A 12,922-nucleotide genomic window follows, 5' to 3' on the forward strand; every position below is an offset into this window, starting at 1 on the left:
GCCATAAGCAACCCTATCCATAACAAAGAGCATCACAAAAGAGCATGGGACAACAGTGTGACAAAGGTAGGTGCACACAACAACACTAGTCCAGCCTTACAAGGGATCCTTTGCAAAATGCAAAGCCAGTTGGTTCTGTACAATTCTATTCCATGCTAGTTTAAGGAAAGCAGTGTTAAAAATAAGCTTTCCCAGTGCAGGCAAGCTCTCAGTTAGGAAATAGCACATGAAATGAGTTTAGCAGAACATGCTATTTGATGTCTGGCAGAACCTCAAAGTCTTTTTCCCCCCTCCTGTGGTCTCCATTAAGAACATAGAGGGGGTAGGAGGAAATCAAACTAAAAGCCCGAGAAGACAGCATCTACAGCAAAGCTGTGCAATGACATGATTTCACAAATTTTCCAATACCAATACTTTGCCATGCCAAAGGCTACAAGTGAAACAAGACAGATATTTCCGGCACTTCTGTGTACCAAATCACCAGCTCAAAAAGCTGTTCTTTTAGTTTTCTGTATTTATGAACCAGAAGGCACTTAGAGTTTACCTTGTAGCTCCGTGGTATGCAGCTGAGCTAAAAACTTTCAGAAATTACAAAAAAAGCCAACACAAAACCATCTACTTTTACTCACATAAAAGGGAGTTGAACCCTTTCAAAGGCATAGTTTGATATATTGTTTATTTTTTTAAAAAGTTTTCACCAGATTACCTTCCACCACTTCATTCCATCATCTCAGCCACCCAACAGACTCATTTCACGCATTCTAAAAACCTTTGTTCTTTTCAAACATCCCACATCTCCCATCTTTGCAGAAAAATGCAATTACATAACTGGGCCGGCAGGAGCAATAATATCACTGAATCACTTCAGACTAACAAACAAGCGTATTTTTAGAACAAAGTAAAAAAGGTCAAATGAAGCATAAGCCTGTAAGTGAAGTTTCAAATTTTACCTTGAGAAATGGAAGACAGTCCTCACTCACCATAACATAAAAACCAGAAACATTATTTTTGAATACTCAGATAAATTAGTATTTAAAAGATATGCAAAACGCAGGAAGTTGGTGGAAAAAGTAGCCATGTCTCATTATCATCAATCTGCCGTAACAAAAGACAGAAAATACCAGTTGAAAAATATTGCTGTTTTGAAATTCAGTTCAGGCCTTTTATTTTTTTACTTCTCTAAAGCCAAATCAGAAGAAGGAGGAATGAGAAAGGAAGGGATGAGCATATGACAGGGAGTAATGCACCACCCTCTCTGGCCGCGAGATTAAGTTATGACTATTCAGCATTCCATCCTACAAGCCTCATAGTTCTACTTTACACAGCCATTTCTTATATGGAGTAGATTCCAAACCAAACTGGATTATTGCTGCCATGCTTCCTCCCCAGATCTATAACACTATTTTGAGGTGAAACTATCAGAACTGGCACATTTCAGATGCGGCTGCACATTGGTACAAAATACTCTTTGTTTTGTTCTCATTCTTTTTTGTACCAACAATTTTCAGTTTCCTGTTTTAACTTCCCTCCGGGCACTGAATAAAAGAAATTTATCACTCCTAAGCTTTAACAGTCATCACAGACCACCATCAAACTACATCTACAGCTAAACATATCACTTTCTAGATGCAACTTTTATCTGTCATGTTATTATCTTGATGCTTAGCCTTCTAAGATCCTTCTGCAGTTCTTTACAACAGGCTGTTTGCTGCACTAAGTAATTAACAACAACAGCACATTTTGGCACTTCATTAGTCACCGCTTCTTCAAAGTCACTGATGACTTAAGTATGACAGAGCCTGACAAATCCCTATTGGATTCCCTATATAAATTAAACATTTTACTTTAGGACAAAATTCTTTAGGAGTATTACTAGGAAGTCAGAAAACAGGAGATTTTCAATTCTTTTCATCTGTATTTTTAATTTGTAGCAAATCCCAATCCCTCTGTGTTCCTTGAGATCTATAGGAAGCTGAATCACAATGTAGTGTACCAGATACTCATTTGACATTCCATTAGTATTGTGATTGTTAGTTTTAATGTCACTCGTGATGTAAATAAAGATATTGACTCTGCTGAGGTTGATAGAGTAACATTACCAAATGTCATTTTTAATGTTAAGATGACACTTTTATTGCTCTTAATGATGACTTTGACACAGCTAGAATGCTGCCATGACAACAATCAAGCACAACATAAAAGTGAAAACATCCGCTCACTTGGTGTAAATCAGTTTATTTACGCCCTTTATTTTCAGTGCAGCTATAATTACATTCTACCAAAAGACTGATAGGTGGCATTTATGTTCTGAAATTTCCCTATTATATGCCACCTGGAGCACTCATTTGTTAAGTAGAATTGACAGATTTTTCCTTGTAAGTTAAAAGGAAATCAGATTTTTTTTTTGTTTGTTTTCAGCTTTATCAGTCACTGTAGTCCCAACACACATACACGTGTAGAAACAAATTTGGTTACCAAATGTTTCATGGATATTTTGCTTGTCTTTCTCAGTTTAAAAAAACAAACAAACAAACAAACAAAAAAAAAAAAAGACAAAAAAAAAGTTTTGATTTTATATTGCAAACTTGTATGCCTGTAATCTAAAATATTACAATTATTTCAGAAAGTTGAAAAAATGTCTAGCATTAACTATAAATAAGACTATGAAAAGGAGGCTACAACAAATAGACAACACAAAAACAGACAGAGGGTTAATATTTGTTATGTACAACTGTGCTGGTTTTTTTTAGAGAGATGAGATAGAGAAAATACATTTGTTTACGTAAACACCTCTATCACGTGCCACAACCTCAGAGACTCATAGCATTTCCTTTCTCAAGATAACACCAAGAAAAGCTGGTAATAATATGACTAGTATATTAAAAAGGCTAGTTCTGAAAACAAACAAAACACCTTTAAAAGGACAGAATTTATAAAAGTAACCTTTTCTTGCAGCATGGACTTCCTCAGCTAATATGAAATTATATGAAAACCTTTATTATTTGGTTGTCAAAAATAACCTGTTCTCCTCTTGTGTGGACTCAGAGCATTAAAAATCTTTTTCCATGTAATTCCTTCTCCAGGCTTTTTCCCGAGTGAAGTCCAGACTACTTTATTCACATGCTTCATTTCACAATTACTTACACAAAGTTTTACCTGCACTTTCACCACTCTCACTCAAAAGATATTTCTGTAATTCTTAGGGATCAACCACAACTGATTATCCTAATGCACTTAACACTGGCAAAAAAACTTCCTCAATCCTGTAGTCACCCCCAAATCTTTTATGATTTTACTCTTGATGATCATAAAACAACACAGGTTTTTATCAAAGATCCACACTGGACTCCACTTGTGACCTTTCTTCACTGTGCAAATTGTACTCTGGAATATTTTACTCATTTAACTATGAAAGAACTTGTGCTCTCATTCCACAATGATTGCATATCTTAAAATTCTTGGTGAGGAGCTTTCAAAAGGAATCATCAAGAACCAGTAGATTTCCAAGATACAAAAAGAAAAAAAAAATAAAATATATATATATAATGTTTCTTCATTGCAGCATGTAGGCCATCCGAATATCCTTTTAGAGAAACGTAAAGGAATTGTTTTTAGAACCATCTCTGGCTGTTTGTGGCCAACTAAATACTTCTGATGGTTTCAAAATATGCTATAAAGTTTTTCTATTTCTCTTTTTCTAAGGGCCAAGTCATAAAACAAGCCATAAAATCTTAGTATACACGATATACTTTTCTTAACCCATACAACACTCATCTTTTCCTCAAACATGCTGCTTCTGTAGAGACTTTTTCTTAATGACTAGACTATGACATTTAGCTGAGAATAAACTAAAAGAAGACTGAAATACAGCAAAGTATGCTGGTAAAGTATATTTGTGTTTTTTCAACTCTTCCTATTTAGGAAAAAAAAGTCTGGCTTAAAAATACAGCACCTAAATTTTACACAGTTCTTATAGAAATAGAAACAATATTTCATTTAAAAAATAAAAATCAGCCATACATATATATGTATTTAAATGCAAATATATGTATAATATGCATATATATCAAATGTTTCATCTTACCTTTTAGCCAGCCACAGTTTGCTTCCTATGCAGGCAATGATGTCACTGAGTCCCTGCACAAAGTCTGAATTACCAAGCTGTTTTGAATCCAAGTATGACTGCAGCAAGTGAAAAACCTACATAAATAGATAAATAAATTTAAAAGAATACATATATATTTTTAAATTGAAACTAGTTTCTGGATACTGGTTTTTTTTTTTTTTCCATCAAATAACTCAGGTGAAAATCACCCACAAAATGAACAACTGTTAACACAGGCAAAAGCATGTATTCATGTGGTGCAGTGACATATGGACCCCTTCAATTGCATATTTGTTACAATTCATTTTTCACGGCAAGTGAATAACAAAAGAAGACATTCGTGCCCTTGAAGCAGCCAGAGCATGGTCTGATAATTCTCTTCTGGCCATGCTAACTTGAGCACCACTCCACTTCCAACCTCTTCTCAGTGCCACCTGCTTGATGATGCCTGCACCACTGCTAGCGGAACGTGCTGGGCAGCCTGGCACAAATTCCCACAGCAAAACAGATATAGATGAATTTTTAATCAGTGCTTAGGTATCAAATAGCTATGATTGGCAAACCCCTGTCCAAACTTAAAATGTAGGTATTTCAGGATATGAAGCCTACAAACTTTACATTGGCTCTTCAGAGTGTGCAGCACCAGATGTTCTACATACGAGCAATGAGCTTTTTAGAGGAAGCAGCATCAGCATACATAACCACTCTGAAGTGCTGACAGCAAACTATCTTTGTTCTTATTCTTGAGATGCTTCATTCTGGGCTCACAGCAAACCCAACAGACAGCTGGCTTTCACTGAGGAGGAAGTTCACACCCTTTTCCTTGCAAGGACAGAGAAGGCCAAACTCCCTGTACAGGGCTCTGTTATTGCCTCCAGAGCTTATTGTGAAAGACTAGTAGGCATATCCCAGCTGTTACGAAGGGAAACATTCAAGATACCAACAGAGAAGGCATGACCAGTAGCCCTTCTGGTCAACAAAGCAAGTAATTCTTGTTCTTTGAGATCTTTTTGTACTGTTTAATAACAAGTTCTCTGAGTAGTATTTAAAATACAGGAAAAATTAGCTTAAAAAAAAAAAAGATTCATGGTCATCTGGATGTTTAGTCATCTTGGTCTTAAGCATGAAGAAGAAATATTTAATGACAGATGAAAGCTGATACCTGCTGCAGAGCAGAGATGAACTCCAGCCCATCCCCTGTAGGACTCCACACAAAGAGCGTGACACTTCTCAGACACAAGTCATATTCTACATTGCTTTTACCTTTCTCATTCACGTGCAAGTGAAGAGGCAATGGTAATTAGTAATGTAATTTCTAAATGCAAAAATGTGAAGATACATGCAGCAGTATTAAAGTCATGGGAAAGATCTTGTTGAAGTCAAGGACTTTTGCATGCACAGGTAATTTAGAAGCTAGAATAGCAGTAAGAGGGTGCTGATTCTCCCCATTTGACTTATCTTACAGCCTCTAAATTTGAAAATCCATTTGCCTGCAAGATACACTGATAGACATATGACGGTTTCTATGCAAACTGAAAAATTACGTCCTCCATTGATTATTCATTGCAACTACTGATATGCTGAACTTAGGAAGGTTTAGAGATGATATCAGACCGTTTGAGCATGTTATACAAAAACACTCAAATCTGAGATTATTAGCAGAACACTGTACTTATAAAGTAAGAATGTTATGAGTAACTAACAAACTGGGGCCTTTACTTCACTGTGGGACAAGAAAAACCACTACATCCAGATTTTTCTTCTCAGACCTTGGTTTCCAGCTATCCCTTGCTCCTGGGGTTATCTTTTTTGTTTGTTTGTTTGTTTTGGAAACACAAGTACTGCTGCATAGCATTAAGTTGACACAATTTCATTTGGGTTATTTTCATGAAATTATTCAAGAGGAAGAACAGCTGCAGTAGTTTGAAACAAGCACAGAAGAGATGTCAAGAGACCATGTAATCTGAGCAAACATTGAAGTAGGATCTAAGAATTCTCAGATGAAACAAATGCTCATCCGTCCTAATCTAGAAACCAACCAATAAAGCAGACTTGAAAACAGCTGTAGGAAACCTCTTCAAGTGTTTCACACTCAAAATTCAAGTTCTGGAATTAAGGTGTTATTTTTCACTACCATCTTTCACAGTAAACAACTGTTTTCTAGACACCATTCAGTTGGTTTGGATTTTTTCCCCACTTACTGAATGCAGTGATGTAACTGAGGTCCATATGACAGGAACAATGAAATGAACTCTTCTCCCTGTGTTAAAAGGTGCTTCTGTGTGCAACAAACATCTGGAAAGTGAGCAGCCTGGAGCTTGTTTTAGATCTTCTGAACTCCTACCTACTAAACATCATTTTGTTGAGAGTTGGTTATCTATCTAACTTTCCCAAGATCACTTTGGAAACTGACCATTTTCCACAAAGTACTTTGCGAAAGTACAAGTTGGAAAACATTTGTGAGTTTCACCAGAGGTCTCCACCTTCAGTCCTACGCCAGTGCGCTCTTGCCTATGTTGCAGTTTGCTTATTAAAACAGTTCACAGTTACCTACTTAAAATTAATCTTTTTCATGAAAAACCATATTCAAAATTGACATTACTACTACTTTTTCTATGTATTTTGTGGTTTTCTCTTCATCTGTTAAGCAATGGATAATTTAGAAGGGATTGAAAGAGGAAAATAGGCTCTTCGTAATGCCTTTTATATCCTCAGCTAATTGAAGACCGACCATTTGATGCCTTAACCTTCTTGATTTTATTTTTCTGCACTTTTGTTAACTTCCAGGAATTACAGGAGATTTATCTCTAAGCAATAATATAGCAGCTGTTTCACAATTATGAAGGGGCTATCATATTTTTTCCTAGAAGTTCAAATTAATTTAATCTCATCAGCTTGGAAAACAACTCCCTAAGTGCATCCCTCCTAAATACACCGGAAACCTACATAGTTGATAATTCAAGCAAAAGGACTTGAAAAACAGAGTATTGTGTATATAAAAATAAAGCAAATTTGTGAATTTAAATTAGTCCACATAGGAAATTCAATACTGAAAATTCAAGCAAAACTGCTCTGCAATTTACTTTCCAGATTGATCGTATCCTTTCAGTATGGTATTATTCAAACAGTATAAAAATAAGAGGATGTCACGAGCTACACTTAAGCATCAGAATTAGAAGGTACAACTCACACAAGTTTGATTCGTTCAAATGTTGACATTCATTAAAGACAATGTTTAAACTACTGTGGTTTACCTTGGTCTGACATTTGATACATATAAAATAATGATTTTTCTTCTCTCCTATTAAGACAGGCTGAAGGAATTGGGCTTGTTCAACCTGGAAAAGAGAAGGCTGCAAGGAGACCTCACTGCAGCCTTCTAGTATTTAAACAGAGTTTATAAACTTAAGCCAGCTTTTTACAAGGGCAGATAGTGACAGGACAATGGTTAAAGGTTTTACGCTAAAGGAAGGGAGATTTAGATTAGATGTCAAGGGGAGTTTTTTTTTACTGAGAGAGCAGTGAGGTGCTGGAACAGGTTGCCCAAAGATGTTGTGGATGCTCCATCCCCAGACAAGTTTAAAGCCTGGTTGAATGAGGCCCTTTGCTAAATTCCTCACTTATGTTTAAATGTCTTTCTTTAGTATTCAGTAGGTTTTTTTTTATTTTTATTTTTTAATTACACTAAGGCATTATATATATGTGCATATATAATACACATACACACATATTATTTTGAAGGTTACAAAAGATTTGCTTCACCAGTAAAGTAAGGTTTATAAATACTTGTAAGATGACAGAATTATCTTTCAGTCTGATACAAAGTAAACACAAAGAAAGATACCACCTTTAAGATGATGGAAGTCTTTTTCACAGGACTGAAGACACAAAACTCAAAGTTAGTTCTGTGCACTGAAGATGGACAAGTTGCTAGATGGTCACAGTCCTTTACTCCTCCACTACCAAGCTGTGCAGGTTTGTCAAAGTAATACACTGGGAAAAAGCTACTGACTACCTGTCAACTTGGGCAGGAGTTGTTAAAATGGTGCAAGCCACATTAAGACCAGGTACTTTGATTCATTATGAGTAGCTGTTTCTAGACACGGACCATACTGAGACTCTTTGGCTCACGATGCTTTACCAACACTGAGCCAGCAGCAGCCAAAACCTTGCCTCCCTTCCCTGTGACTGACAATACTTTATCCTCATTCCTCACTTTCAGAATCCCCAAGAAAAGGGAAAGCGTGAAAGAGAGTAGGGAAGAAAGAGAAAGGGAAACACGCAGCTTATTTTCACTGATTGACATACAAAGCAGAGTTTTCTTTGTGCCTAAACACAAAGCACAACTTAGACATAACGTTTTCCAGGTATTTGTTTTCTATGAGTGGGGAAAACAAAATGAAGACTGCCTTTTAAACAAAACAAAGATTAGATATCAGTGAATTCAAATGTATGAATCATGTGAAGCAGGAAGAAACATTAATCTCCCCACATCAACTCTGAAGTGATATGAAGTCGATCATATCTTTAGAAACTGTCATATCAGCTCAAACTGCTGTATTCAAGCTGTGAAATGCATATTGTAGTAATGAAGCAATGCAATGGAGGATGAAAGCTTATATAAATTAAAAAAAAAAAAAAGTTTCTTTAACTTTTTTTTGTGCCTGAATAACTACACTGAAATTACAATGCAACATTTTGATAACCATAAATTTAATCAAGCTGATCTATTATGTTGGTTTTTTTGCTTAAAAGACAATTAACTTTTAAAGGAGGAGCTAAGGTTTCTGAAGTTATCATCAACTTTAACTTCAGACACTAAAATACTGACACTTAGTGTGCATACACACATGTTCATACTTAAAAGAAAGCAGCTTCCAACATGAAGCCACACAAAGTGCCTTTATTAAATAAACAGAGTTTCCAAACACTTTGAAGGTTATATAATTGCACACTTCTCAGTGAGGTAGAAAACTTAAACTTTTCTCCCCTTAAGCTGAGCTGAACCAATAAAAACTTCTGCATGCACGCCCTCAGCTATGTTTGTAAGAAATTAAGTATACAGTACAAATATTCACATTCCTAACTGCAAGACTGAAACAATGCTCTCAGTGTTCATTTCTGCACTTCTTGAAAAAAGCAAACTGACATCACACTACAGCACACATTCTTGGCAGAGATCACTTACATCCCTTAAAGATAATAATTAAAAAAATAATACAGATGTTTCATCAGCTGAAATAAAACGCTGTGTAAACACGAAGCTTGGAAAAATATGCTGCTCACCAAACTGTGGAGTTAGAAGCAACATGGAAAGAGGGAGGGACAAAAAGAGTGTTTGCAAAATGGCAGCAGAGATCATTGCACTAAGCTAAATGTGGTAGTTTGGAATTCCTCCATCAAAAAGAAGAGCATAAACAGGCCAATGAAAAAGCCTCCAACAAGCCACATTTTTTCTACTCCTTTTTTTAAGACAGATACAATTTTACTCTTATTGTATGATAATAGAAATGCAAAGTTAAATTAATATCCTGAAAACTAGATCCAGTTTTTTATTTTTTACAAAGATAGAGTAGACAAAATCTGGCAAAATGCTGTGACCGGTGAAGATATTTTTTATTAGGACGATAGAAAAGTTCAAAGCTACTATAATTTTCTCCAGTGGAAAACAAGCACAGAAAATCATCTTATTTTTTGAGGAAGAGCAGCATAAAACAGTGTGTTAATTACAAGGAAACTACAAACTACAACTACCTCCCCAATTTTCCAAGAAGATACTTAGATAAATTTCAGAGTTAACAGCTATCTACCTTTGGATTTCTTCCTGCTCTACAATATATACACACACATACATACACAGAATCAATATATTATTTTAGTACCAGCATGTATGGCATGAACACAGTCCTTTGAGTTTATACAACTTTGAGGAACAAAAGCAGCTACACAATAACTGTGTAAAATTAGTGTTGAATCAGTGACTTTTAGGAATGCATAGGTAGCAATGGTGAGGCTAAATAAACCAATTGTTCTGCATTCCTGAAGCATGGGTTCAAATTTCATTTGAATAGCAACTATGTGGTAACAACCATAGTTGAGACATCAGAATCCATACTGGTGTTGCCGAAAAAAATCAGTCTGAGAAGTCACAGAGAAAATGCAGGCATGCAATGCAAGTAATGATACATGCTCTTGATGTATGTATGGCAAGCAAGTCTCGTGTCAGGTATGAGATCACCAGTGTGACAGACTAAATGTACACATGAACCCTGCACAAGAGGTGACCAGGATGCTGGGCAGCTTTGTGCCCAGACAGTACAGCCAGTACCCCTACACCCTGGACTCTGACAGCAGGTGATTAATTCTCTGCCACACCAGCAGTAAATATTTTCCGTTTATTTCCATATTTGAATGACAATGCACTGAAGAGAAATTTCAAATACTCATCAGTTCTTTTGTGATCTCCTCATAAATGTACTGTTTCAGTAGCCACCATTTAACTACACTTCTTGTAGTCCTGGATCATTTATATACGCACCACATTATTGAAAGAACCATCCCTTTGTTCCTACCACGTCTGTTCTTTGAAGTCTTTAATTTCATGCTTCGGATTTCATAACTGACAAATCAGATTATGATTTCTGCCAAATGTAAATGACAGGATCATCATACATTTTTACTATATACAAATATTATTTGCTTCCTCACATCTATCTTGGTATGAATTAACAAACTCAATCTGAAGTTGTAATATTTCCCCTTGCAAATATTTTCCTGAAAATCAAGATTCTCTCCAACGTTAAAGCAACAGCTGGTTCACAATTCAGTTTTTCCATAATTTCAGCTTTGTTCTGTCAGCACATTTCATCACCTAATTACACAACTTTGGTTTATTATTCATGAGAAAGTAAGGCCTGTAAATCCTTCCTCCAGATACGTCCATCAAAATTCATAAAGCCAGGTTTAAAACAGAATCGAGTTGTTTTAATTAAAATGCAGGCAAGCATGTTTTGATTGAATTAAGATGCTGTAAAATAAGGTATGAAAGTGTCTGAAGTAATGAATAAAAATACAATGCTAGTTAACTCCATATAACTGAGCAAGAATAACACACCTGTTTAATAGTCTGAAAATTATTAACGCCACAACTAATGAAAGGTACAAAACACTATAAAACAGCAATAAAGTTTTTTTTCCTCATCAATAGATATATGCCACAAAGCCACAAGACTAAAATGTTTCCTTAAAATTGAAAGTGAGCTCTGTTTAAAATAAAGCTAACAAGTAAAATTTCACAGATCAAAATTCTTATACAATGCCAATTTTATTTGGAGGAAAAACCTATTTTAAAAGGAGGATGAAACTAAATCCTAGCTTAAAATGTCTGTATGCCACAAAACAAAACAATAAAAAGTTTGCTTCTAACTTATACCACTAGTGTTTGGTGGTTTTTTGTTTTGTTTTTGTTTTTGTTTTTTGCTCAAATATCATAGCTGTATTTTCTCTTAGAAGTACCTGGTTTGCCCATTCACACAGAAATCTGGTAAGTCTGTTTTACTACTTAGATTCAAAGGCACTTTTTTCTTTTTTTAAAATCTAAGAAACAACTTAGGATGGAAAAGATCTTTAAGATCATCAACTCCAGCCTCCCAACTGACACAAGCATACCACTAAGCCATGCCTTTTCGTGCCACATCAACACATCTCTTAAACATCTCCAGAGGTTTGTGACACCACCACCTCTCTCAGTAGCCCATTCCAACACATGACCACTTGTTCCATGAAGAAATGTTTCCTGATCTCCAACCTAAACCTTCTCAGAGCCACTTGAGACAATTACCTTGCACTGTATCACTTGTCACCTGACAAAAGATATCAACAGCCTCCTCACTGCAACCTCCTTTTCAGGTTGTTGTGTAGAGTGATGATATCATCCCTCAGTCTCCTCCAGACTAAACAGACTCAGTTCCCTCTGCCCTTCCTCATAAATCTTGCCTTCCTGTTCTTTCACCAGCTTCACTGCTGTTCTCTGCACGTGTTCCAGTAATTCTGTGTCCTTCCTCCAGTGAGGGGCCCAAAACTAACCACTGTACTCTAGCTGTAGTCTCACCAGAGCTGAGCACAGGAAGAAAATCACTTCCGTAGTCCTACTGGCCACAATACTTACTATGCAGACCAGGTTGTCATTGACCTTCCTGGCCACCTGGGCACACTGCTGGCTCATGTTCAGTCAGCTGTCGAGCAGCAACCTCAGCTCCTCTTTTCCCGGGCCATTTTCTAGCCACTCTTCCTTAATCTCATACCACTGCATGGCAAGACTGTGATCCAAGTGCAGTGCTCAGAATTTAGCCTTGTTGAATACCATACAACTGGATGTGTTTGTTCCACCAGATCCCTCTGCAAAGACTTCCTAATCTCAAGCACATCCACATTCCTGCCCAAGTCATTCATCTTATTACTAGAGATATATGCAGTGAGCAGAAAAGCCTAACAAAAAGACCTACAGATTGCCTGATGGATGAGAAAACAATTACTAGACAGCTCTAAGTAAAAGCAAAACTGACTGATGAGTAAGCATCACAGACACATTCTCCTAACCAGACAGCTTGACCAGAGACAAAAGAAGGTACTGTGTGGCATTTCTAGTTCCTGTAAACATACCTATTGTCTTCACAAGTAGCAAGTAACCAAAACCTCGAAGTCTAGAGAAATTGTATGTTGGAAACAGTTAAAAATTATGCTAATCCAGTGTTTTTTGATACAAACCAACCAACCCACAAGCCTAACAATAGGAAGGATACAATAAAGTCTCCTCTT

General features: G+C 36.3%; 1 protein-coding gene across 7 annotated transcripts in view; it reads right to left on the minus strand.

The window, feature by feature from the left end:
- Positions 1–12,922, minus strand: part of THADA (THADA armadillo repeat containing) — a 147,563-nt gene that overhangs the window by 48,815 nt on the left and 85,826 nt on the right. For 6 of the 7 annotated variants that reach the window (XM_015857461.2, XM_015857459.2, XM_015857460.2 and 3 more), the window contains exon 30: positions 4,085–4,200. In XM_015857461.2, coding sequence (XP_015712947.1) covers positions 4,085–4,200 — 116 coding nt within the window. Of the gene's footprint in view, positions 1–4,084; positions 4,201–12,922 lie in introns of those variants that run through there. The other variant, XR_001553893.2, reaches the window with a different exon arrangement.

Source organism: Coturnix japonica, chromosome 3 (assembly GCF_001577835.2).
Source record: "Coturnix japonica isolate 7356 chromosome 3, Coturnix japonica 2.1, whole genome shotgun sequence".
In the NCBI taxonomy this organism is placed as follows: domain Eukaryota; kingdom Metazoa; phylum Chordata; class Aves; order Galliformes; family Phasianidae; genus Coturnix; species Coturnix japonica.